This window comes from Culex pipiens, chromosome 3, assembly GCF_016801865.2.
Source record: "Culex pipiens pallens isolate TS chromosome 3, TS_CPP_V2, whole genome shotgun sequence".
NCBI lineage: Eukaryota > Metazoa > Arthropoda > Insecta > Diptera > Culicidae > Culex > Culex pipiens.
This window is the reverse complement of record NC_068939.1, coordinates 103,362,976-103,390,913: the sequence shown is the minus strand read 5'-3', so window position 1 is coordinate 103,390,913 and position 27,938 is coordinate 103,362,976. Positions and strand designations below refer to the sequence as shown.

The 27,938-nt window shown below is 36.8% G+C and overlaps 2 protein-coding genes across 4 annotated transcripts; both read left to right on the top strand.

The window, feature by feature from the left end:
• The first annotated feature begins 2,655 nt into the window (after positions 1-2,655).
• On the top strand, positions 2,656-14,629 carry LOC120418255 (monocarboxylate transporter 3-like). 3 transcript variants are annotated; one of them, XM_052710357.1, is made up of 6 exons: positions 2,656-3,522; positions 9,644-9,965; positions 10,026-11,373; positions 11,443-11,622; positions 11,689-11,814; positions 11,881-14,629. In XM_052710357.1, exons 2-6 carry the CDS (start codon positions 9,702-9,704, stop codon positions 12,030-12,032), a joined length of 2,070 nt encoding a protein of 689 aa, XP_052566317.1. In that variant the 5' UTR covers positions 2,656-3,522; positions 9,644-9,701; the 3' UTR covers positions 12,033-14,629. The 3 variants fall into 3 exon arrangements, with proteins under 3 accessions (XP_052566317.1, XP_039436505.1, XP_039436504.1); XM_039580571.2 differs by having other exon boundaries at positions 2,657-2,919; positions 9,702-9,965; XM_039580570.2 differs by having other exon boundaries at positions 2,658-3,522; positions 9,702-9,965.
• A 343-nt stretch (positions 14,630-14,972) lies between these two features.
• On the top strand, positions 14,973-23,429 carry LOC120418253 (major facilitator superfamily domain-containing protein 6-like). The gene is made up of 11 exons (XM_039580566.2): positions 14,973-15,558; positions 15,626-15,889; positions 18,150-18,383; positions 18,440-18,575; positions 18,632-18,967; positions 19,030-19,185; positions 19,249-19,518; positions 19,599-19,695; positions 19,754-19,837; positions 19,897-20,105; positions 20,170-23,429. The coding sequence occupies exons 1-11, from the start codon at positions 15,413-15,415 to the stop codon at positions 20,389-20,391; spliced, it is 2,154 nt and encodes a 717-aa protein (XP_039436500.1). The 5' UTR covers positions 14,973-15,412; the 3' UTR covers positions 20,392-23,429.
• Positions 23,430-27,938: the final 4,509 nt, after the last annotated feature.

Genomic DNA, 27,938 nt, shown 5'->3' with positions numbered 1-27,938 from the left:
CCCGTATAGAAACCTTAGGACAAAGTTCTTTGTCAAAATCTGTATAAAAGAATGCATATAAGGCCGATGCAAATATTTAAAAAAGTTTTTGTCCCTCGGCCCTGGCCGAGGTCAAGGGGGGGGGGCAAAAAAATATAAAAATTAAAATAACCAGCCATAGTTTTCACATTTAAATGAAAGAAGTGTTTTAAAATGCATTTTAAAACTAGTTCAGTTGTTTTGCAATCATTAGTTTTCAAAAAATCTAAGATCTGACAAAAACAAAAAAATGATCGAAAAAAAAAATTGCATCGAAAATTTTCAAAAAATCTTAAGATTTTTTAATAAGCCCAAACATGCTAAAAATGATTTTAAACGCAGGAGAATGTATTTTAATTTGATTTCAGCTGGTTGCACTTGAATTTTCATTGAAATTTTGAAGTTTATTGTAAAAATATTTTTTTTGCCCCCTGATTTTTCGGGCCAATTTTAAAGGGGGGGGGGGGGGTGACAAAAACTTTTAAAAATATTTGTACCAGCCTAAAGGGAAAAAACAAAATTTGGCAAAAATGACACGGAGTGAAAAAAATTTCCAACGGTCAGCACCGGTTGCTACGATTGAACCCCAGAATTAAAAATTATGTGGTTTAAGCTAATTAAAAACGAAGTTGACTTTATAACTGTAGGCCACTATTGCTAGTGTTTTCCTTTTAACTTCGCTGCCCTGGGCTCCTAAGTGTTTGAGTACGGCACGGAGCGACGGCGCCGGATACCCATATTTACACTTAGAATTTTAGAGCGCCCGCCGCGGGATCCGAACCAGCAACCTCTGGATTAGCTTATTATTGTGTTCAATTATCCCTGACGATGAATGTTTTTTGATTGGTATAGTCAAAGATGATTGTAAATTTTCAAACATAACATTATCTCTCATTCATTTGCTTAGTTTTAATGTTGGATCCAAAAATGTTTTGTCTACGAACCCAAGTCCTTACTTCATACAATCGCACACCCTTTCTCCATTGCCAACAGCAACGAAAAAGGTAGCGACATTCTTCCGAAGAGCCGGCCAAGTTCCATTATATACAACACACGACGATCCTCGAACCCAAAAGCGAACCAGTAAAAAGAGCAACATGTTTCGTCTTTTTTAGCCACAACACTGCACACACTCAACACACATGCGTGTTTTCTTATGCGAAAGGCGCTCAACCTCTCCTGGCGGGTACGATCGAGGATCGATGGGGCTCTGTAGTGGAATTTGATATTATAAATATTCGACACTTTGTTAAATTTTGTTGTCAATGTTGGCCTTTTCATTTTATTTCAACATCGACTAAGGAGATCTTTCCTCGCGTCCACTCTGAATTTGTAACATCATTCCTCAACTAACTTTCAACTAATTACTTTCTTTTCAATTTCTCCTGGCAGCACTAAATATCAGTTTGCTTCGCGACATCGACAGTAATCCTTTCTGCAGTAGCAGCAAGTGCTGCCAGCAGAGCTTGAATTTGTGAATTCTGTTACATTCTCCAAAGTGGGCGAATCTCTTTGCATTCTTTGGCAAATGGCCCCAAAAATATCTAGAGTTAAGCGAGTGAACCTATTTCTAGTTTTAAAATTGTACAATTTTTTCACTAAAACGACGATAAATACATTTTAATTTGATCGATTGGGACGCTTCATCCTTCATTTACCACCACCCTTTTCAGCCATTTCTGATTTTTAAATTTGCCAATATGATTAAACCTTTTTAAATTATGGGCAGCGAATTACTACTTTGGTTAAAGCTGCCGTGAATAAACGAACTAACAACAAAAACATTGGATATTATTTATATATATCAAAAACTCGTTATTTGATCAAACTTGTTTCAAGATAGTTTAATCCCGAAAATCTATTGAATAGTGAAAAAAAAATGTTTCAAAAATGACGAACTCCTCGAAACAGTGTCCTGATGCAAACAGAGATCGAGTTCAAGATGTCGCTGTCCCTGCGAAATATGTTAGCTTTCATCGAGCGGTAGATTTTTAAAAACCAGCTATAAGTTACCTTGTTAGAAAGAGAAAGCAGATCTGATGCAAACAAACCACTGAGAGGTGTGAATGTGTTAGTAAATGTTCAACTAGAAAGCCTTATTGAGAAAATGTATTGCTGTTTCATGCATTCACTACAACTTAAATCATGAAATTTTGGTTAACATACCAGTTTATATTTCTGTGCAAATAAGCGTAATAATGTGATATTAAATAAATGTTATTAATTCTCAGCTATCGTCTAAAATGTATCAGCATTTTTTTAAAAGACATTAGTTTAAATTTATAAGATGCCAAAAAAAAAACAATTTAAATATCTATAAGAAAAATGGCTTTAAGAACCCCATTATTAATTTACTTCTCGATGCGCTATACACAGACAGAAAATTAATTACAAGTTTACAACAAAAACTGTAGCGCAAACCGAATTTTACTTACTTTCAAGAAATTCAATGAAATATTCCCGCCAGCTGAACCGTCCACGTCCGTTATCAGCAGTAACAAAAATCTTATCAACCTTCCAACTCCGGTCTTGGACGCGTGTATTTTTCACTGTGCCTTCGGGTTTCCGATCGTGGTTTCTTCGTGGCACTGTGAATGTGTTGTTGCGCGATGTTGAACATATTTTTCGAAACTTATTTTTAGAATATTCGTCCGTACGAACCCGTCGGAGTTCAGTTATGCTTTGATAGTCGCCCAGGAACGTCGTTCGTTCGGTGGTGTTGTGGGCTCGTTTTTAGTTTTGGACCTCGCGCGCGCATTTCTTAGTCAGTTTGACTTTTTTTGCCTTTTATTGACTTTACTACTTCTTTCGGCGAAGGAGACCGAAAACGACGACGAGGACGCCGGTTCCTATTGGAACAGCTTTTACGAATTTTGGCTGTTGTGAAATTTCGGGTTAGAGGTGTGTGCTATCTTGTAGTGTTTTTTTTTTCGTTGTTTTTTAAGTGTGCGTTTATTTTATCTACACGTTGTGCGAGTTGCTTTTCCTCGTTATAGTGAATGGAAGAGAACATTAAAAGTTGCTTCGAGTTAATGAGATTCCCGAAAAAAGCTTGCCAATTGCAACCGGGGGTGTTTCGTTTTAGCGTGCACTCATGATCGTTCTGTGCTGTGCGCCAAAAAAGAATCGGAAATTAAGTGAATGGATTAGGTGGCTTTTGCGGAGTGCTTTGCGCAACACGTTTTGGAGCTTGTAAATTAGCATATTTTTTGCCTCAGTGCGAACAACCTTCGAAACGACGGGCGCAGTATTAAAAAAGCGTGTCGGAACTAAGTGACGTGTGAAAGTTCCAGCGAAAAAAAAATACGCGCCAGATCAAAATCGTCATCGTCATCAAAGGCGCCGGCTCAGCCACATGTGCGCCTAATACGCACAACTCAAAAGCTCCATTCACAAAAAATACACCCTTCAAAACCATCAATTGGATAATCCGATTCAGAGAGCACAGCTCGACCACACACTGGTTGACACCGAGTTTCGGTGGAAGCGTAAAGAGACTGAAAGGTAATTTATGCATGGAATTATACTAACGCTTGTTTGCCAACACACATTTTCTCTGTTCACTCCTTCGTTGGATGGATTTCTTTCACTCATCTTTTGCCCACGCACTTGACTTCGGACACGAGACTCAACCCAACACCAGTTCCGAGGTTAGACTTGGCACTAATTCGGCAATAATGGCCTCTTTTGGGAAGGCAATAAAGCGATAAATCAGAAAATTTGAACCTTTCTCAATTTGGTTAAGTTTAGTTGGCTCTATCATTTTCGTGATGTGGCGCTCGTTCCGGTAGTAATCGAATTAAACCCTCGCACGCTCTTTGGCCAGTGTGTATTATAGGGCAATTGAAGATCAGAGGGGATCAATTAATCGTTTCATTTGTGAGCAGCAGTGAGAGCCTGCTAACAGGGCAAGTGATTGGTTAAACAGAGGGATCTAAATGAAATTTGAAGCTTATTTGTGTTGTGTAATCCCTTGGAAATATGTTATTCTGATTTTGACGTTAAAAAAAGATAAGAAGGAGCAGAAAGGCAATTTTTTTGTGTTGCTTGAAATAAAAAATCCGGATTGTTCAATTAGCATCCAGCAAAACATTTATAATTACATTGCATTTTTTCATAACTGAGCAGATCTTTAAAAAAAAGTAGTTTTTTTATATTTTACATTCTTTCAAACATAAGCCACTTTCAAAATTGTTAAGGGTTTGAATAAATAAATTCTTGAATTTTAGCATTTTATTAAACATCATCGTATAAAAAAAGCTTTGTAAATTCGTCAGAATTTGTTTGATTTTCTTAAAATTTGTTTTATTAATTAGTTCAATTTCAAATAAGGCCGTTGCAAATATTTTTTAAAGTTTCAAAAATCAGTGGTTAAACAAAATATGTTTTTAAACTTAAGAATTTAATGGAAACTTCTATTCCAATCAGTTGGAAACAATCAAAACTTTATTTTTCTGCATTAATAATCATATTTAGTTATTTAGCACAGCATCGGAAAAAAATGTATCTCGCCGAAATATTTTTTTCGTTGGTTTTAAGATATTTTGAAAAAAATGTGAAAACAACTCGACAGGTGTCTTATGCATTAAAAAAATCATTCAAATGTTAAAACATTGACTCGTTATTTAAATTTTTAAACTTTTTTATTTTTTAAGTTTAATGTAGAGAGAGTTTTTAACTCTTCAAAACATCCAATCGATTTTAAACAGAAGTGTTAGTTAAATTGGGATCTAAATGAAATTTGAAGCTTATTTGTGTTGTGTAATCCCTTGGAAATATGTTATTCTGATTTTGACGTTAAAAAAAGATAAGAAGGAGTAGAAAGGCAATTTTTTTGTGTTGCTTGAAATAAAAAATCCGGATTGTTCAATTAGCATCCAGCAAAACATTTATAATTACATTGCATTTTTTCATAACTGAACAGATCTTTGAAAAAAAGTAGTTTTTTTTTATATTTTACATTCTTTCAAACATAAGCCACTTTCAAAATTGTTAAGGGTTTGAATAAATAAATTCTTGAATTTTAGCATTTTATTAAACATCATCGTTTAAAAAAAGCTTTGTAAATTCGTCAGAATTTGTTTGATTTTCTTATATTTGTTTTATTAATTAGTTCAATTTCAAATAAGGCCGTTGCAAATATTTTTTAAAGTTTCAAAAATCAGTGGTTAAACAAAATATGTTTTTAAACTTAAGAATTTAATGGAAACTTCTATTCCAATCAGTTGGAAACAATCAAAACTTTATTTTTCTGCATTAATAATCATATTTAGTTATTTAGCACAGCATCGGAAAAAAATGTATCTCGCCGAAATATTTTTTTCGTCGGTTTTAAGATATTTTGAAAAAAATGTGAAAACAACTCGACAGGTGTCTTATGCATTAAAAAAAATCATTCAAATGTTAAAACATTGACTCGTTATTTAAATTTTTAAACTTTTTTATTTTTTAAGTTTAATGTAGAGAGAGTTTTTAACTCTTCAAAACATCAAATCCTTGTTTTTGTTTGATCTTTTGATCTCGATTTAAAACTTTTGAAAAAAAAAATTTCAAAAAGATCGGAAAATTATACGAATGTTTCATAATTTAACATTGTAAATCGGGCCATTAGTTGCTTAGATATCGACATTAGAAAATGGTGGGTTGTTTGGGTGAGACATAGAAAACATCAATTTTCTTGTTTTTAAACCTTTGCATGCATATCTCAGCAACTAAGGGTCGTATCAACTACAGACTGTCTAGGGAAACAGACTGGCCAATGCAAAATAAACAGGCACTGGCAACGTATGTTTTGCGCTTGCAACACTGCCAGTTTTGCTGGGCGTAAAGGGCGGTTGGTGTCCAGCGCGTTTGGTGTCCAGAAACATTGGCCAATCTGTTCCCTAGACAATCTGTAGTATCAACAAAGTCCGAAAAAGCAAAATATAGAGAACTTTCTCAGCTTTTTCAAAAAAAATTTTTTTTTAAAGTGGGCAAACATGGGCAATATTTTTTTAAAAATCAATAACTGCGACTATTTTGAAAAAAGTTACCTAAAAAAAGATTAAACTTGAAAACCAAAATTTCACAAAAGTACTTTTTGATTGCAAATTCAATTTTACATCGAAAAATGAAATTGAAAAAAAATTGCGACCAATATTTCGATTTTATGAAAAACCAGTATTGTTTAAAAAAAATCATAACTCGGTCAAAGATTTTTTGCCCATTCTAGAAATTTCTGAAAAGTTGGCATTTGATGTCCTCTAAAACACATCAAAAAATAGTTTTTTTTTGCAAATCAAGTTTTAGTGACAAAAAGTGAAATTAAAAATCACCAAAAAAAATTTTTACCGTGTTTCATTTTTTTTTCAGTGTAGTCCATTAGGGTGGGTCACAAATGCAAAAAGTTGAGTTAGATCGGATAGGCGGGCAGAATATCACAGTTGCATATCCCTAGAAACTCTCCTGAAAATTTCAGCCAATTTGGTCGAGAATTCGAGGTGCCCATTCGATTTCAAACTTGTATTGGATTTTGGACCCGTTAGTATGGGGAAACGGTACTTTTTACATTTTATTCCCCTAAAAATCCAAATTTGAACCAAATAAAATTCTGAGCGAGGTACTACTAGTCCATATCCATACCTACAACTTTGCCGAAGACACCAAATCGATCAAAAAATTCGAATGACCGAAATCTCAGAGAATTGCACAGCTGTGTTTCGTCTTTCTAACGATATCCCAACAAGTATACAAAAAATACATATCATTGTTTAGTTTTTTGTCTTTTTTTATTTTATTAGAGAGAATCACGGACTCAAAGGTTAATTAATTCACGCGATTTGGCACATTATCACGCCCACTGACGTTAGATTGGCCATGCAGTCGATCAAATCTAGGGTCAGCGCAGTTTGGTTCAACTGCTTTACCATATTTTTTTGTGTTGCTGTTTGGTTCAGTGATATACGCTGATCAACATGCAAGCTTAAAAATACTCGAAGCAAATCCGGAAGGATTTCCAAGGGTGACGCACCGTCGTGACCCCCCTGCGGTCGGTCCATTAAAGTTATGCTTCCGTCATTAGAAATCACTTTGAATTGTCGTTTCGAGCTTTTATTTTGCATTCCATTATGTTTCAAGGCTTTTAAGCGATTTGCAGTGTGAAGATTTTTAGTTGTGCAAAAGTTGTCAATGTTTTTACAAATCTGCATCAGAACAATTTGAATACATAAATCTAATGTTGTCTTGATAAGTGAACATTTAAACATCTCTTCTTCGCTCGCACGTGTGCCTCCTGTTTGTTTAATAATTTGTGCACAGAGTTGGGGCCTTAAAACGGGTGTATAATTGAAAGATACAATTTTGGGAGCGTGTATTTGTTTATCTTTCCGTTTATCAGCAGCACTGCAATCCTATCAGAGGCAAGTGCGATAAGATTGGGTTGGCCCAAACTTGTTCTGGGGGTACGGTAAACCCGTCAAAAAGTCGGATATGTGACGCAGCGGCTGACCACGCCGGCGCCCATCAAATCAACAGACAGGCATGACCGAAAAAATCTCGGGCACGTGAGAGTTGTTTCGTCGCTTCAGCAGCGCACAAACAACATCAGCGGTCAACAAAAAAAACGGAGGTGGTTTCAATTCTACCGAAACGGCGAGCCGACGTGAGTCGTTCATTTTGGCGGCAAGTTGGTCACTTTTCCGGCCACTACTCGAATGCAACACAACACAACGCAATGAACGACGTTCGTTTCACTTCCCACATCCTTCATCCTTGATTGGTTATATTAAGAAGCGGCTTGTTAAAAAATTTCGATTGCCTTGAGAACAAGTTGCCTTTTTTGCTGTGCTAAAAAGAAATAAATCCGGTCGACATCGTTTGCAGACGACAATTTCTTACATTTGAAAGTGTCCTTTATACTGCATTTGATAGCTGATTTATAAGGAATACAATTAAAACGCAATAAACAGCTAATTTAACGCATGGATGGGCGCATACAATGTTTTTTTGCGAGTTTCGAAACTGCAAAATCTAAAATGGGATTTAAATTTGTTTTTTTCTCAACAAAAATGGTTCTTGCTTCCCAATTTCATTTGAATCCTAAGAAAGTATAAGTTCAATTGATGAGTATGAATAAAACAGAGCTATGGAGTCGGGTTCTTTTTGAATCGACTCCGAATCCGGCTTCACAGGTGCAGCGATTCCGAAAACAACTCTCATACAAAGTTGTCGAAAATTAGCGGACTCCGGCCTTTGTAGATTTGGCGAATCTAAATAAATTTAACTGAGTTGTTGCAGTATAAATTTTAATACAACAATAACTAGGTTTTACATAAAATATTTGAAAATATCAATATTTTCAAATAATTTAAAAACTAACAACTTGATTTTTATATGGATCGTTAAAGGTTTTCAAATTCCGTCATCGCTGGCTCCTACAACCCTTTAAATATCTACACTTGATGCTCAAAGCGGAACATTGTTTCAGTTCGACCAATAACATTATGACGATCGAAGTTCCAAGAGTATCGAACCTTTCTTCAATAACAAGCGTTATTATTGCTCGTCAAAACTGAAAAACTCATTTGACGTCATGACCCGAGAAGAACAGCCACACAATCTGATGATACAGCAATAAGCTGTATACACTGGATTTACAAAATCAACCAACCAAGATTAAGTCTGAAAAGTTTCATGCGTGTGCTAACGAAACAGAATACAATAACGTTAAGCCTCGATTGATATGATGCATTTTGAATTCCTACAGAATATAAACCTAAGAAATGAAATACAATGTAAGTATTGAAAGAAACGTTGAATCGCATGCTGTTGCCAAAACACGCTAAATTCAAATCATGTTTGTCTAGTGCAAACTCCCCCATTACGGTAACGAGCTCGTACATTAAACCCAATCGTTTGGCCTTGACTTTCAGACGTGGCCGGCTTTACCGGCAGTTTTTTTTTTGTTTTCTACATCAGCCTCTTGTAATTCAATGCAGACGTTGGCTTAATAAATTACATAAGACTACACAGGTGATTATCGGCTATTGAAAACAATGAAAGCCAAAATAAGAGAAAGAGTTCCAGGAGTGCATTTTTTGGGTGAAATCCATAAACAAAATTTTCAATTAAAATTATAAAAGGATTTCTTTATAAAATATAAGTTTAATGTTTTCTGATCAGGTCCAAATTATAACCTAAACCTGAGTTAGAACCAGACTGTTTTTCGAATAGATCAAAAATCAAAAATCATTCGCTCAGTATCGATCAAATTGCTGGAATTGTCAGCTCGGTACCAATTTTTTTTTGTCTTTCTTCAGTAAAGATGATAAAATGCATTAAAAACAGAATTATTGTCATTTTGTCTTAATATCTATTTTATTATATATTTGCTTTGAAAGGCCAAACATTTACAAGTTCTACGAATTATTTCATAGATTAGTATCAACAGACTAACTGTATTCCCCGTAAAGGCTTTAAAATTGCTTTTGCATAGAAAGACCATTATCGTGTAACATTTAAAATTTTTCCAACCATGTACCGCATTTTGGAAACGAAATTAGCAAGAATGTAATGATGAAATAGTTAAACACGCCGCCAAAGGCGCAAATGTGTTGGGTTGACACGCTTCTTTTATCTCCAAATTCAGGTGGCATTGTCGGTGACGCTATTCTGAACACACACACACCCATTTCTTCACCTTGCAGATGGCTCCACAAAACGCGATAGAGATGTCCACGAAGCAGCCGGAAGGGGAGAATGGCACCAAAAAGGTACAGAATGGCGATAACAAACAGGCCAAGAATGCGGAACCACCGACGACCTCTGTTGTCGTTCCTCCGGACGGAGGCTGGGGATGGCTAGTGATGATAGCATCTTTTCTGTGCAATACCGTGGTTGATGGTATCGTGTTCAGCGCCGGAATGTTTCAGGATCCCATCCGGTTAGATTTTGGCGTTGGTAAAGCAGAGGTAGGTTATAGATAAGGAGGGATGTGAGTTTAAGTTTAATACAATTATTTTATTTTCCAGGTTGCATTGGTTAGTTCTCTTCTAAGTGGTTTTTATTTGCTGACTGGTCCCTTCGTTAGCGCATTGGCGAATCGTTGGGGATTTCGTCCGGTAACCATTATCGGTGCCGTTATTGCATCCATTGGATTTGTTCTGTCGTATTATGCACAAAGTCTGGGTTTCCTGTATGTTACCTATGGAGTTATCGGTGGAATAGGATTCTGCTTTATCTATGTTCCGTCCGTAATCACTGTGGGATATTACTTTGAGAAGTGGCGCGCATTGGCAACCGGAATTGCTCTCTGTGGATCGGGTGTTGGTACCTTTGTGTTTGCTCCGTTGAGTTCGATGTTGATCGCTCAATTCGGCTGGAGAGGAGCTCTTCTGGTGCAAGCAGCCATTATTTTGCTGTGTGCTCTATTTGGATGCATATTCAGACCTATTCAGCCAATCACCGTTACGTTGACTAAGGATGAAGATACTCCGGCTGAAAAGGGATCTCTTTTGGGAGATGGACTTCCTGTCGTCTACACAAGACCGTTGCCAGAAGGTCGTTTTGCTTACTCAGTGCCAAACAGCTCTCACAACACGTGGATGGGTGCGAGTCCTAACACGCAATATCCAACAGCTGCTGAAGTATTCCGAGGCAGTGGTCACAATCTCGAGCGTAGACCATCGAACCAATCAGGGTTACTTACTCACGAAAATATTCAAACCACTACCAAAAAATTGGAACAACTGTCCAAAATTCAGAAGCGTCTGGCTGGCCAGATGACACCGGAAGACACCATCCACGCTCCTCGGTTCCCAATTCCTCACCACGAGCTCAACACTGTCGGAGAGGCAGAAGAAGAAGAAACCGAAAATGGAACTCTGCTCACCGGAGAACAGAAAACGACTCTAGTGGTTCCAACTTCTGCTCCAGGGGCAAGACAGCGAAGTCACACAGTATCTGGCCGAAGGCCAAATGAAGCTGGATCGCGGCAAGGTAGCCGACGTGGTACTCTGACAGACGGCACACGGCCAATGTATCGAGATGACATCTTCTTCACCGGATCCCTCGTTCGTATTCCACAGTACCAGTCGACTACGTCCCTGGGCTATCACATGTCGGTTACCCGACTACCAACTCACACCGATGTCGAGGAAGCCGAAGATCAGTCATGCAAAATCTGCCCGGAAGCCGTGCGACGCACGCTGGCCACCATGTTGGACATGACCCTGTTAAAGTCACCCTCGTTTATGCTGCTGGCAGTGAGTGGTTTCTTCACGATGATGGGCTTTTTCGTTCCGTTTATGTACATCTCCCAGCGGGCCACCTCCGGAGGAATGGACTCAAACGTAGCTCTTTATATTGTCTCTGCTATTGGTAAGCCTATTTTTAAATGTTGCAATTATTCAAGGAACAAATATCGTAATATTTTTTTCACGATTCCAGGTATTTCCAACACAATTGCTAGGATCGTTTGTGGCTTTCTGAGTTCATTCAAAAGTGTTAACGCGCTTCATCTCAACAACGTGGCCATCACCATGGGTGGACTTGCCACGATGGCGAGTGGTCTTTACATCACCGAAGCATACCAATTCACGTATGCGGCCATATTTGGACTTGCCATTGGTAAGTATAATAATTGTTGTAAATTTGTAAAGTTTCAAAAATTACAACCCCACTTTTATTTTTCAGCATGCTTCTCGGCACTGCGTTCAATTCTTGTTGTTGACTTGATGGGTCTGGAGAAACTAACAAATGCATTCGGTATTCTGTGCCTGTTTCAAGGACTGGCGGCAGCTATTGGCGCGCCAATTGCAGGTAATGTGTTAAACCATACATTCGATACCCCAAGCATCAACTATATCCCATCCCTCTTTTCTCCAGGATTTTTCACCGACCTCACGGGAAGCTACGACGTGTCGTTTTACATCAGCGGAGCACTCATCACCATTTCAGCGGTCTTGTGCTACCCGTTGAACATGGTCAACAAGTGGGAAAAGAAACGTGCCACGAATAAAAAAGTCGTCCCAGCGTAGAGCGTTGTCTGTACACCGAAAAAACAACCAATGAGTGTCCGAAGTACTTACTGAACATGCAAGCCCAAGACGCATGGGAAAATACTGTTGAGTTCCATACTGAACATTGATTAAGATTGAAAACCTCAGTGCCTTAGCATAAATGTTGGAAAACTTCCTTAAAACAATAAACTAAGAACCCACTTGAAATGCGAGTAGACTGTCGTATAGATTAGAATATAATTCGAATCAATATTTTTAAGCAGGGAAACTGCCGTTCTGCTCATGATTGTCCCATGTAGATAAGAAACTTCCCGTATTACGGGATTGCTACGTGTTAAATGGCAGTGAATGAATCGCAAATCTGTTACGATAAATCAAATGGCTCAGATGAAATTATTCATTGATTATTAATTTTATTGTGTGGAGCCTGCTGAAATGACATCCCCTTTAAGTATTTCAATAAATAGCAATAAAGCTTCTCTTTAAAAGTAAAAACTTCAAATTTTAAATAAAAATTGTACTTAATTCGGAAAGGTCATTTTTTAGACAAAGTATTTAACACTGATTGAATTATTTCTTTTTTAATATCTTTAATATAAAATCCATTAATACATCATGATTTAAACAAACGCATTTCAAGATTTATTCTTGATGCGTATAATTTGTCCTATTGCTTGAGAAATAAAATAAAAAAGAATCTTGAGCAAAAATAATCAATGATGATTTCAACTGAGAATACCATGTTGCGCGGTGCTATTTTATGTGCAAATCCAGAAGTGCATTTTATTCAACGGCTTTCTTGAAAAATTGTTACGACAAAATCAAAATATTAAAATGAGTCTTTAACATTTCGTAATACCAAACAAGTGCTTTTCGCTTTCTTTACAAATACAGAGAAACCTCTTTTTACGCGGTGGCGCTACGCTTTTTGTTTTGTAGATTTCTCTTAAACCATACAATATTTTTGCAAGCTTCAAAAAGCGTTTTGTAGATCTGAACAAAACCTACAAATTGTTGCGTCATTCCAGAGAAATCGACAAATTAGAAAAACGTAACGCACCGCATAAAAAGAGGTTTCACTGTATTACACTTTTATGGTCTACGTAATACAATCCAGTTTTAGTATTGAATATGCAAAAGTTTTGCAAACATGCATTAATTCAGAAAAAAAGAACCTCATTTCAATAAATCGATGCCTCTGTGCTCTCTTACGCTAACTAGATAGGAATCCCAACAAGCATAGTACAAGAGAGCACAGAGGCATCGAAATATTACCTATTCGTTTTTTTTTAATTTGATTCAATCAGTTGTAGGGGTCATTCCATACCAAACTGACTCGTTATTGCATTTTCTAATCGAGCTCAATTTTGTGAGACTGTTAATGTTATCAAAACATCCAATAATACAAATTCTCATCCAATCCTTCACAAACATTTGAACCATACATTCTAGATTACTTTTTCAAAACAACCCAAGCGCCATGGGTTTCCTATGCAGATGTACATAGGACCTTTTGAAAATGTAAGCGAGAATTGTAAAAGTCCAATCCAGGGAACAAAAAATCAAAAAAATCTAATTATTCTCTCTACAGCAATTGGCTTTGGCGTTCTCGATTGCGAGATTCCTACTCGAAACTATGTGTCCGAAGGCTTGATTGTTGAGGTAATTGCAAACCTCTATTTACACCTAAGCTTCCCCATCCAACCCGGGTTTCGAACAGACGACTTTTGGATTGTTATTCCAACTTCCTACAAGCGAATCCATCGAGACAGTTAACGAGTTAACGACCTAAACCACATGGTCTTCAAATCCAAACTTTTAAACCCCGGATGGATGTTAAGTGGTTTGATAGTTCCTGGTGCGATATAGCTACATGAACTAGACAGCGAGAGAGCAGTTTTAGAGCCGTTGTTATGTTCAATTAAAGGTCCTATAAGATATGGGAATTCCTATGTTTATAAGATCTTTTCAAATAAACCTCTAAAAATTAACAATGTTTTCAAAATAAAACAAGAGTTCCAACTCACCCTCAAATACATGATTTACAATGTTTCTGGAAGTTATTTTGTAGAACTGACATAATCACAATTGTTAACGTTTGTTCCTGGAGAAGCATTTCTATTGGCACCTTTACTAAAACTTATTTACAACAAATTGTTATTTTTTCAAACGTCTTCATACCAATCGATTCTGTTTGCTGCAATTTGTTTGTAACTATCTTATCTTTGTACAATTGTGCAATCTGTTTGATTTCATTACAATTATTTTCATGTTAAGAGTCTAAGTTATAGTTAATAGATCCTTAAGATGCAAAAACGGACAGTTTGCCATATACCATTCCTAATCTGACACCTGGTACATATTTTTGGATTTCAACTAGTAGATAAAAATTACATATACACACAACATATTCGAAAGACACACCATATGCAACCAAGCTTTTGTTCGGTTGTAAAACGAATACTGAATTGCTCGCATATTTGACTGAACGAGATTTGAAGACACCTTTTTGATTATGTTTATTGCTAAGCTACTCGCCAGATAAAAAAAAACAGCAAATGTAGTGTTTAATGCTAAGTTTATGATAATGAAATAAATACTGTTTTATAGGTAAATACGTTTAAGCGTTTTAATTAAAAAGAAAATCCGTATCCTGGTTTCGCAACGACTGATGATATTTAATCTTTCGGGGCGAGCAGTCTTGTAAAAAAAGAAAAACAGTATTTTGCCTATTTCATCGGCGTTTTGGCCTTAATATTAATTAAAGCTAATATCATTTCTTAAGATTTTCCATTTAACCCGCCTCTCAATAAACTGATTCACCCCAAATAACAGTTTTAAAATCCGTCACCACGACAGTACTGGCTGTCAAAGCCAAGAACGTGCTCGACGGTCATGCGCAATGCAAACGATATATTTCGCAGGATTTATCGATCAGGGAAAGCTTTTCAAGTATTGTGCTTATTGATCCTGTACCTTTTGTGCTTAGTGAAATTCACTTTTTCACGCTGCTACAAATATCTCATTTGTTATAAGATTACACCATTTAAAAGAGTTATATTGGGTCGAAAAAGCTTTAGGAACAGTTTGGGATTCGATAAGAGTTGCAGGATATTACACAAGAGTGTCAGATTATTGGAAAAGTGGTAGAACCTCAACCAGGACACAAAAGCTTAATCTGCATATGTTATGTCACTGGTTCTAGTGAAATGAAAAGTGATTTTCCCTCGAAACTCGTACTCACACTTAGTTTAAAGAATGTACTAGTGATGAGACCAAGGTTGTAAAAAAATCTCCAAAAACTAACAACGGCTGTTGAGTACTCAGTGGTGAACAAGGTTCCTATAATCATCTGTTAGTGAAACGAAGCTGCAAATTATTGATTGCTCAGCCTAAAAATGCAGCCATTCTCGAATAACGATTACGGTGGGAATGAATATAGCAATTATAATCAACAACAACAACAAAACATTCCAATGCAACCTCAAGGGGTCGCCAGGCCAATGGTGGACCCAGAAGCAATGGGAGAGGTTGATCCTAATCTGTACGTAAAATAATTTTAAAAATAAGCGGACTAGCAAACATCACATTGCTCTTTACGTCCTCTCCAGCTACCCACAAGCAAAGGAAGCGACGCACAAGATTCGAGGAAAGTCCGATATTTTGGAGATGCTGTGCGGATCCGTGGACCAGGAGCTGCTTCCCGTGAAAACCTTTTACTTTTTCTTCTATGCTGCGTTCGGGTCACTTTTTCCACTGATGGGAGTTTACTTCAAGCAAATGGGCATGAATCCTGGCCAGTGCGGGTTACTCATCGGAACCAGACCGTTTGTGGAGTTTTTGTCCGCACCTTTCTGGGGTAGCTACGCCGATCGGTAAGTAAAATGGGAATAACATTTTTATTAAAAAAAAACACCTCGTAGTCCCTCCTTCCAGTATATCGATCGACTCAGAATCAAAAACTAAACAAATGTCTGAAATCAAAGATTGATCCGTCGCTAGGTTAAATTCCAAATTTGAGCTCATTTTCCATGAAGTTGAAGTTTGTATGGGAAAAAATCATCAAATGTATGGAAAAGAGTAATTGTTTCAGTTTCTACCTGTGGAAGGGGCAAAAAGCAAAGCAATCCACTTTAAGGACCCCCGGGTCTTTCGTGGACTCTGTTGCAAGTTTCTGCTCATTTCAAGGCGTCCGAAGGTTATGTGTGGTGAGTCACCCAAAACCTCTTTTACGCTAATGGACCGACGTTTTACTTCCCCATCCGATAGAAGGCGTGGTCAGGCAAATCTCGTCTCGAAAAATACCACCGGGTCCGTCTGGGATTGAACCCAGGCCATATTGGGGTGAGAGGCTACCACGCTAACCACTGCGCCACCGGACCCGGCGTGGAAGGGGCAATAACTATCCAATTCTTATAAATTCTCGGAACTAAAATCTTCATTAAATTTGGAAAAAACATTTCCGAAGACACCATACTCCATATTCCAAAAATGACCAATTCCGCGCCGACAGCTCTAGGGGGTTGCCTAGAATCAATTATTTTTAAACTACCTGCCAGCGGGCCAATGCACCTGTTATGTGCCGCGCAAAAATGGTCATTTTCGGAAGCTAATAACATTTTAGCAAGACAACTAAAACAACTGCTGTTTCAAGAAGTTCCTACAACATAAACAAATTCTATTAATTTTTACAGCTGTTATGTTGAGGTAGTTCTGCTCGAAAATGATGCCCAAAAACATATTTTACAAATATGTTTCTAGCTACTTATGATGTGCTTAAATGTTTTAAAAACATTGTAGCATGTTGAGATGATTTTCCCTGACAAAAATCTCTGATGGATAAATGATTTGTTCCATATTTCGAGTAAGGGAATCGTTTAGTTTTTTTTGCCTACTTTACCTTCTCTTAGAGGTGAGACTTGGCATTTTTTCTAGATTATCAGCATTAGGTATAGGTTTAATCAAACTCGGGGAGATACACTAATTCTTGTCACACTAAGCGCATCAATCTATTCGCGTCACCTTTGCAGTTTGCCGTTGTTTAAACAATATTTTAAGATACATCAACGAGATATATTTGCTTGCTCACTTTTATTTGAGCTATTTATTACTTTGAAATAGGCAAAAACACATTATGAAAGCTGCAATTCGTCAGCTGTGTGCTATCTTGTGACAACGACCATTTAGTACTTTTCGAGAAAATCGATTTTTAAAGTTTGTTGGTAAATATTTTCAAAACTATGACTGGTAGAGCCAAACCTTTTGAAGCAATCGGTTCGTATACTATCGCTCAACAAACGCTCCAAGTTTCAATTAATTTGGTTACACCAGTTAAAATATACAGTCAATTATGTAATCAAAAATCTGAAATGCACGTGTCACAAGTGTGTTTCGAAAGTAAAATTGTACTACGTGTCACAAGTGTGCACAGAATTCCCATACAAACTAAAATAGGCTTAAATCAATAGTTTAACCGACTTAATCAGTATATTTTCAAAAACAAAAGATTGCATTGCCTTTAGAAAATGTATATCAACATAAATTTGTGAAAAACAAGAAAATTTTTCCACATTTTCCAACAACATGTATGACGTGTCACAAGTGTGCACGATCATTTTGATGATAATTTGGTCTATGTCACAAGTGTATATTGTGATATCCGGGAAACGGAAGCGAGTTTCCAAAATCGGGTTAAAGCATCTTGCAGTGTTTGTTAAGTAGAGCAAAACGTCATCATTAACTCATTTTCGACCAAAATGGTCTATGTCACAAGATAATACACGATAATAGATATAACATTAACAACAACAACAACAACGACACGACAATTAACAACATGTAAAAAGTTCTGATATAAAATTTGATTTTTTAATACACTTCTGATAACTTCTAATAACGAAGGAAACGCTTCACACCACCACCAGAAAGAGGGTGAAATTATAATTATATACATATTTTTATATTCAACACCATTGAATTTGAAAAAGGCTTGAAATGTTTGATTTATTACTATTGATTAATTTAATTAATTTTTGTTTTGTCTTCTAAAAATTAGCAAAGGTCACATTTTTTTAAGTTCTGTGAAAATATTAAAAATCTTATTCAACTGCGATCGCAATCGTTTTTCCCCGCCAGCTGTAAAAAGGGAAAAATGCTGCTTCTCGCTTCGTTGGCCGCTTGGATTATCTTTACGTTGCCTCTGGGATTCATCCAACCGCCGGCAACCAGCTGCATCGAGCGAAAGAACGCAACAGACTTTGAGCTTCGTACGCCTCAAGTTCCACGAATACTGAAGCGTTCGATCGACGAACACATGCTGGAGGAGGTTTCGTTTGGAAAGTATACCGAGCCGGAGGACCATTTTTCGAGGTGGGAATTTTGTTGTTCTCGAACGTGGATAAATTAAAACATTGATTTATGTTCAGGGTGGAAAGAGCGGCCCGACCAATCGCTGCAGCCGGACAATCCCCGTTGGGTGTGAGCTATGCTAACAACTTTAATGAGAAACTGCACAGTGACTGGGTGTCTCCACTGTTCTCGTCTATTGTGTACAGAACTGCCGTAAGATAGGGTTATTCTTATACTTAAATTGAATTTACTACTTTTTTTTATTTTAGGACATTCAAAAAGCATTTTTCTTACTCTTGTTGCTCGTTATTATCGGCGAATTCTTCAGTGCTCCAGCAATTACACTTGCTGATTCGGCAGTAATTACGATTCTAGGAGAGGATGCCGATCGATACGGGCATCAAAGAATGTTCGGTTCGTTGGGATGGGGCTTGGCAATGTTCTTCGTGGGTATAGCCCTAGATCATTCAACGGCCTTCCCTGATCACCCTTGCGGTCCGGAAAAACAAGAGAAAAATTATTCCATTTGCTTTGCCACATTTTCCGTTTTAATGGGTGCCGCCCTAATCTCTGCAACTCAAATTAATTTTAAATATGATTTTTCGGTAAGTTAGTTGTACAGACCATTTATTGATGGTCCGAATTGATCCTAACACGTTTCATACAGGAACCTCAAGAACCTCAGGCTGAAAAGGTTACCACAGAGCCAACTCATGAAGAGCAAATGCAAAATCAGTTGGCCGAACAGCTGCAGCTTCCCGCATTGGCTACTTCCAGTGGCATGGCCAGCGCGGCTCCTCCACCACAAGCTCTGGGAGCACAAGTGCGTATACTGCTGTTGTAATGTCTTGAAAACTTTAACCCTTATGATTACTTTGCTTCACAGACTAAAATGTTTGCTCAAACAACACGTGAAATGCCCGAGTGGGTCACCGTCTTAAGGCAATTCAAGGATCTCAAATGTGTCTCATTTCTGTTTGTGGCCTGGTTTATGGGCTTCGGTATTGGACTCATCTTTACGTTTTTGTTCTGGCACCTACAAGACTACGGTGGATCCCCAACCCTGTTTGGCGTTGCTTCCGTCATTAATCACATTTCGGAAATTTTTGCGTATTTCTTTAGCTTCCGTTTGATCACCCAAATTGGCCACGTGAAGGTAAGAGGCGCTTAAATTTTCTGATATATCATACAGATTTCATAACAATTTAAACTTAATTTATTTTTATTTTCAAACAGGTTCTTTGCCTTGGCTTGGTTGGAAATATTTTGAGATTTTTGTACATCTCCTATCTGAAAAATCCATGGTGGGTTCTTCCATTTGAGTTTATGCAAGGTAAATGGCTTTATCATAAAATTAGAAGCGTGTGTATTAATTGTTTTCTAAATTTCAGGCATTACTCACGCTGCAGTTTGGGCTGCCTGTTGCTCCTACATTGCTCACAATACGCCGCAACATTTAAGAGCATCGGCCCAAGGTATTGAGTTCACAAAGGTTTTCTAAATGGTTAGTTAATAACATATATTTTTTCAACAGGGGTACTCCAAGGACTGCATCACGGACTCGGAAGAGGTTGTGGAGCTGTTATTGGTGGGATGTTTGTCAACTACTTCGGAACAACGGCCACCTTCCGCGGTTACGGTGTAATTTGTATTTTCGTACTTGCCGCATTTGTGTTCATCAACTTTTATCGAAAAGAGCAAGGTTTCATCTCGGAAATACCAACTACTGAAGATCCTCACCAGGTATGTTTTGTGCACAAGTTTCAATTGAACTGATTCAATCTGAAATTTTGGTTAAAATTTAAAGGTGGCTGAAGAAATGGCACACTTGGCTCCTCACGGAGTTCCTAGCAATCCAATTCCACGAGCTTTGTCCAGTACGCGACTCAATGAGATTGGCAACCAGAATGCTGACAATGGATACGGAACTTATCAAACTACCGGAGGAGCACTAGATGTTCCTGGCGGAGCTCCGCGCAATCCTTTCGCTGCACCACAAAATAACAGCTACGGAGGCAATCAGTACTAAACACAATGCTTTAGTATTTCACGTTGTAGGCTAGGGTTAGAAATAATGGCTCATAGTATTCATCGACCATTTTCATAAAAGAGCGTAACCGAAACTGTTTGCAGATGTGCTCCCCTGTATGGTATCTGGAATCATTATTGATAACACTCAGTGTGTCTCAGGTGTTACTGTCATTGGAAAAGTAAATCTTATGTTTTACCAACATAAAAATGATGATGCATTTCAATCAAAGCCAAAATTTTGTATAATTGCAGTTTAGTTTCTAAAAATTACCCTTAACATGCATATTGTCAAGTTGAGTATATTTTCTAAACTTTCTGTAACAAGAGAGGAAAACAAAATGCTGGAATCGTAAATTATCACACCAAAATGAACGGTAAAAAACTACATCAAAATCATTCAGTTGTTAAGAGCGAGTCCACGAGCAAAGCATACCCATCTCGCATCGACCTCACCAATCTGCCTGAAATTTTCAGGGGTTGTTTGTACATATAAAACTAGCATCTGGCCAAAATATGAGCACTCTAGGTCAACGGGAAGTGGGGCAAATCGGGACACAAAGTTTGAAGGTTCAAAAACGTCAAAAATCTTAAAAAGGCTTTTCTTTAGGCAAAATTCAATTTATTTTCAAAATTCAAAATGCATCTGAAAGGGCTTAAAAAATGCAACAAAATGCAGGGTAGAGCATCTCAATTGGATAATTCTAAAGGGAGTTATTGGCATTTTAGTGAAAAAATAGCATAATTTTCAAACTCAAATAAAAAAGTGTTCCATCCAGATATCAACTTGGTTCAACCTGCAGCTTGTAGAGGACATCTGGGACTACCATCTGAGACTGAGAACGCTTTGGGTAAGGCAGTTTAACATATTAAATAGACACTTTTACTTTTAGTGAATTTTTTGGTTGTAAATAATTGCTCGGGGGACCCCTTAGATCCCATTTTCTGGTGATAATTTTATCATATTCGTGTTCCTGAGACAATTTTACAATAGAAACATGCATAAAAATGTTTATTTTGATCCATTTTAACCCTTTAAAAAATAAAAGTTAAAAAAATCTTCGATTCACATTTATTGAAAATCAAGCTCGTTTCCAAGGATACTAGATGACACCAGAAAAAAGCAGGTTCTTAATTTTTTTAAACTTTTATTTTTTAAAGGGTTAAAATGGATCAAAATAAACATTTTTATGCATGTTTCTATTGTGAAATTGTCTCAGGAACACGAATATGATAAAATTATCACCAGAAAATGGGATCTAAGGGGTCCCCCGAGCAATTATTTACAACCAAAAAATTCACTAAAAGTAAAAGTGTCTATTTAATATGTTAAACTGCCTTACCCAAAGCGTTCTCAGTCTCAGATGGTAGTCCCAGATGTCCTCTACAAGCTGCAGGTTGAACCAAGTTGATATCTGGATGGAACACTTTTTTATTTGAGTTTGAAAATTATGCTATTTTTTCACTAAAATGCCAATAACTCCCTTTAGATTTAACCAATTGAGATGCTCTATCCTGCATTTTGTTGCATTTTTTAAGCCCTTTCAGATGCATTTTGAATTTTGAAAATAAATTGAATTTTGCCTAAGTTATAGCCTTTTTAAGATTTTTGACGTTTTTGAACCTTCAAACTTTGTGTCCCGATTTGCCCCACTTCCCGTTGACCTAGAGTGCTCATATTTTGGCCAGATGCTAGTTTTATATGTACAAACAACCCCTGAAAATTTCAGGCAGATTGGTCAGGTCCAAACGACGTCCCATACAAAGGGGTATGCCCTGTTCGTGGACTCGCTCTTAAACACACCCACCTAATCATTCTAGGTCACTAAAATTTATCTTCTAAACTTTCCTTCAATGATGTGTTATTCTTATAGTATATAAAAAAAATTAGCACGCATAATAACAATCTAGCTTTTAAGGTATACAAATAAACTACTAATAGTTCAAACATTAAAACTACTCAGAACTAAGTCTAGTCTTACCTGTTATTGATCTATAACTAAATACTCTGTTTCTAAATTGTGTTAACACAAGGACGGTAATGTTTTGTTAAAGGACTTAACGATTGGCACAAACATTCACGTTATAAGTTAGACTGTATTAGAAAAATGATTGTTATTGTTGTTTTACAAGTTATTTAAATGGCACCTCTACTATAAGCTTCAGAATGCAATCAAATATGTATCTGTTAAAAATCAAAAATATTCATCTATCTATAATTTTCTACTTTAACCCAACTACTTCAGTGAAATTTGCGTATCGCCTTTTCATGATTTAGCTCAGAAATCCCTCCCAATTAACTTGCACATACGCTTTCAACCACTTGCACAACGAATTAAGTCGTCCATCCTGATTTAGGAAAGTTATTATTTTAACAATGAATATTGAAACGCATTACTAGGGTATACAAATTGCGTGGCAGCAAAAGCTTTATTAAAACGAGTCGTATAGCATATCAGTTTTCACTACAAATTTTAATATAATGTAGCATCAGAGTATTGGAGTATTTAATGAAACGATAGAAATTACTATTTACCATATTTACAAATATGCAAACTGTTTTCTAACTAAATTCAATGAAATCTGCCGAAAATATCCGAAAATAACCCAGCTTCTACCAACATTTGCACGATTTTTATCCTTCAATGAATGTTTTCATAAAATTCGTTTATAAAAAATAAAATCCAGGATGGAAACTTCGAACTAAATGATAACAAATTGCATGCAGTGTATTGTCCTTAATTGTATAACTGACTGAACGAAATCCGATGCTTCGAGCATCACCATCAATGATATGTATTTACAGTTGAATCAAGAAATGGAAAAGTATTGATGTTAAACGAAATCGTAAAAAATGACAAGTATTAAAAAAGCATTATAAATAACCATTACCAGGAATGAAATGATGTACAGCACTGAAATGAATGTAACACTTAACATAATTCACAATATTATAACATACAAATGAAAAGCACTTCTAAATTGTAATACATCTAAAAGCGAAATTCGTTAAAAGAAATAAATAATACAATGTAAGAATATGCGGTGTATTATTTTAACTATCACCAACCACTACTGATCAAATCCAAATAACCTTGATCGGTTTCTCAAACTTCACATTAAATGTAATTTTGAATGTAATTCAGTATAAACTTAGCAGTATGACATAAATACCCACAATCAAGCTACTTAAACTTAACTTGATTAGTCTAAGACTAATCTAATCTTTTTGATATTTCGAGGAACAACGCGCTTCAATGAATACACAAAAGCTGGAACCGTGGTGGAGGGGTAAGCGTGATTGCCTCTCACCCAGTCGGCCTGGCAGTTGGACTAACATTCCAAAGGTTGTCAGTTCGAATCCCGGGGTGGATGGAAGCTAAGGTGTAAAAAGAGGTTTGCAATTGCCTCAACAATCAAGCCTTCGAACACATAGTTTCGAGTAGGAATCTCGTAACCGAGAACGCCAAGGCAATGCTGTAGAGCGAATAATTTAGATTTTTTTTATTACAAAAGCTAAACAAAGCAATGCAAATAATAAAACACACACGTTTTGGTTGTCCCGAAATGTGGTTGAATTGGGTTCGGCCGGAATCCACTGTAATATTTAACAACAATAATATGACACATTCTCCGAGCTAGTATATGAAATTTTCTCCGAGCTAGTATACCAGCGGGAAAATGTTAAAACTTGATTCAATGTCGAAATAGATGTTCTGATTGGATTCTGTATAGTTTAAGGCTTGTAAAACCTATTTTTACAAACTTTCAAAGATTTATAACCTTGACTTTTGACGTAAGTGAAGTATAAACTGTAATAAACCGAAATATCGTGTTTTCAGCAGAAAACACCTCAAAACCATCTACGGAAACCCGAAATATCTCTGGTGGTCAGGAACCATTTTTCCAAAAGCTGATCATATCCTGAAAATAGGATAAATTTACCGTCGAATGCAACTGGATAGATCGAAATTGGTAAATTTTTCACGAAGCTTTTTACAGCGGCTACAAAAAAAAATACCTTACCTTTTTTTCAAAAACCAATGATTGCATTCGATTTAGCGTTAAAAACATACAAAGTCTAGTTTATTAGGTTGATTATAAGAGCAGAATCACAACCTTTTCTAAAAACTCACTTAATCCACCTATGTGGTTGATGCCTTCCTCACTTTTTACCAAAAATGGGTAATATGAGTGGTTTGGACACATACTTCAGCTTTTTTTTGATCCAGAAAAAAAGAACACAGATATAACTTATGTGGTAATAACTCGAGACAGGGTTGCCAGATCTTCAATGTTTTGGACTCTTTGGAAAGGCCTTTCAATTGCCTAACCAACGATGGGTCGGATGATGGATCCGGACATAGTTTACATTCATTTAAGTGAGATCCGGCTTCAAAAAAGTACATAAATATCACTTAAGTGGTCATAACTCGAGACAGGGTTGCCAGATCATCAATGTTTTGGACTTATTGGAAAGGCCTTTCAATTACCTAACCAAAGATGGGCCGGATGATGGATCCGGACATCGTTTACATGCATATAATTGAGATCCGGATATTTGAATACATAACTTTTGAACTACTTATCGAAACTTCAAACATTTCAATAACGATGTATGGGACCCTAAACCAAGTCGAATGCAACTGGTTCGATCAAAATCGGTTCAGCCAGTGCTGAGAAAACTCAGTGAGAATTTTGGTCACACACACACATACACACACACACAGACATTTGTTCAGTTTTCGATCCGGAGTCGTTATGTATAGGCCCCCATAACCAAAGCTAAAAACTCAATTCGCCACCTACATTCGAGTAGGAGAACTTTGGTGCAAGGTTACGTTTAGGTTTTTGCGCGATAAGTGCAAAGGGGAGTGAAAACTATTTTAAGGTTTTTTAAAAGAAAATCGATCTTTTTGAATAAAATAAAGTTAACAGGAGGTAAGAAATAAAAAGTTCTATCGATTGACTTTTTGATTTTTTTGCTAAGTTGCCTTTATCATTGAAAATTCTGAGATCCGGATTGAAAACGCGAGAATGAGGTTAGATTGCTAATTTTGAAAATCATTCCAACTAACATTTTTCAAGCAGAGCTTTGCTTTCATGGTAGAAGTGACTTTAAAAAATATGTGTCCTCTTGAATAATCTACATTCTCCATTGATTAGTTAGGTTTTAGTTGATTAAAACATTTCCTTATTTTGAATCAGATAATGATCATGTTAAATCGGCCATCACAAAAATATTTTGGTTTAAATCAATTAAGCTACTTATTTCTTACCTAAAAATGGTATAAGTTGCTACTAATGTCAATTTTATGATGAAGTAAAACAGTTTCAAATTTCAAACCAATTTACTCGCTGTAGGTTATAATGGAAACATCACCCCAAGTTTCAGCGCCCTCTAGAGGGGGGTAATTTTGACGTTTGATTGCCTATACATGAAGGTGGGTCTATGAGCTTTTAATCAAAAGTTCATTTTCAGAGCAGGATTATAGCCTTACCTCAGTGAGGAAGGCAAAAATATTGAAGGAACTAAACTCTCCACCGTTGTAACGTCACGCTACATATTCGCTCGTAGAACAGCAACCGAAACGTTAACTCCTTAGCCCAATATTGATTCTTATGTCAAATTTAACGTACTTTCTGATACAGCAAAAATATTGAAGTGTTTTCTTTGAAATTTCCAAGTCACAGTAAAAAAAAACTGAAAAAAGTAACGTCAAGTAACCTTGTCCAGGCTCCTGCCCGTTTTCGTGTCCGTGCTTCTGGCCGTTTTTGTGTTCCTGGCCGTGTAGGTGCCTGTTCCTGGCCATTCCCGTGGCCGTGTTCTTGCCGTGTTCCTGGCCGTGTTTGTGTCCATGCGAAACGGAACAACCGGAACTGACACCTGTCAAAAAAGTTCATTCGGTTGTTTACCTTTGAGGTTAAGTTCCGAGCTTTTCTCCTTTTTCCATGATCTCCGAACACGTGGTTTCAAGCTTTTGACAGCTGTCACTCATGGAACAATGGTGTTGAATACAGATTGTCTAGGGGAAACAGATTGGTCGATGCAAAATAAATCGGCACTGGCACACGCAGAAAAATTGAGGCTTATCAAATTGATAAATAACATTATCAATATCAATAGTTTTATGTTATTGTTTTGATAACGTTGATTTATCGTTTTGATAAATTTTAACCATCAAAACGACAACAATTTTTATTATTTTGATAAACAAAATTATCACTCGACTTTTTATTCGCAAGCACGTTTTCTCCTGTCAATCAAACATAAACAAAGAACCAAAAAGCGATTCGACGTGCTGGAAGCAGTTTAAAAAAATAATTTAACATGTTCAAGAGAAGTTCTGGAGACCGGAAATGCCGCAGCCACTTCTGTCCCTATTGCTGCGTATTCCCCGTATGAATCGGCATATGAGGTTGGGAAATGACTACAGAGTCCGCGATCCAAACTTAAAGCACACCCCAGCCACACTGGAGAATCGGCGGCTTTTCCGGCAGAACAAATCCCGGAACCGGAGAAATAGCAACAAAAGACTGATGCCCAGCTTGAAGAGAAGAGTCAGTAAGTATTATTTTTTAATTGAGAGTAACGTTTGATTGTGCTAACTCCCTGAATCCGGTATTGAATCAGGTATTTGGACATCGTCAAACTGCTTACGAGTGGATTTTAACTTAATATGGGCAAGGAAGCTTGCACGGTGTTGCTTATGCAAGTCAACACTGCTCACACGGTACCGGAGGTGTTGGTCTAGCGGAGTTCCGAAGCGATGTATCCACCATCAAGTTTGAAGAGTTAAAACATTCCTACGAACACGGCGGCAGCGGCCGGAAGTCATCCGTTTGCTCATCCTCCAAGTACATTGCCCAGTACAGATCCACGACGCCATTGATGCCTTTTAATGCCAGATGTTTAAGCGGAACCAGCGTTGGAAAAAATAACATAATTCCTATTGAGCATCTCAGAGTTTTGTGAATAAAAACAGATGTATATGTATTATGTTTTTGTTTGATTTGACGTAAAAAAAGAAAAAAAACAACTAGAAAATGATGATAAATATAATTTTTATTTCAATAAACCCCTTTTTTAGTTTTGATAAAAATATTTATCAAAATGATCAATATTTTTATCGATTTGATAAATTTTGCAAATGACGTTTCTTTAATGACGTTTATCAAGTTGATAATATATTTTGTCAAAATGATAAATTAAGTTTATCAAATTGATAAGAAAAATTATTGATTTTGATAAAATAAATTATTGGTTGCCAACCGATAATTTTATTTATCGAATTGATGTCAGAAATTTATCGAAATGATAATTATTTTTTCTGCGTGCACTGGTAGGTATGTTTTGCGCTTGCAACACTGCCAGTTTTGCTGGGCGTTAAGGGCGGTTGGTGTCAAGCGCGTTTGGATCTGTCAAACATTGGCCAATCTATTTCCCTTAACAATCTGTAGTGTTGAATCGTCAACATCAGTTTGACAACTGGAATCCGAATTCTTTTTTGTTATTTCTGTTTCGTTTCGCCCGATGGAAATGCTCTT

What these genes read in the sequence shown, in the direction of transcription:
- LOC120418255 (XM_052710357.1), top strand. Translation starts at nt 9,702, where the DNA reads ATGGCTCCACAAAACGCGATAGAGATGTCCACGAAGCAGCCGGAAGGG. An exon ending in TTGGCGTTGGTAAAGCAGAG is followed by an intron (nt 9,966 to 10,025) that starts GTAGGTTATAGA and finishes TTTATTTTCCAG; the next exon opens with GTTGCATTGGTTAGTTCTCT. An exon ending in TATTGGCGCGCCAATTGCAG is followed by an intron (nt 11,815 to 11,880) that starts GTAATGTGTTAA and finishes TCTTTTCTCCAG; the next exon opens with GATTTTTCACCGACCTCACG.
- LOC120418253 (XM_039580566.2), top strand. Translation starts at nt 15,413, where the DNA reads ATGCAGCCATTCTCGAATAACGATTACGGTGGGAATGAATATAGCAAT. An exon ending in TGGGGTAGCTACGCCGATCG is followed by an intron (nt 15,890 to 18,149) that starts GTAAGTAAAATG and finishes TTTCCCCGCCAG; the next exon opens with CTGTAAAAAGGGAAAAATGC. An exon ending in CTATTGTGTACAGAACTGCC is followed by an intron (nt 18,576 to 18,631) that starts GTAAGATAGGGT and finishes TTTTTATTTTAG; the next exon opens with GACATTCAAAAAGCATTTTT.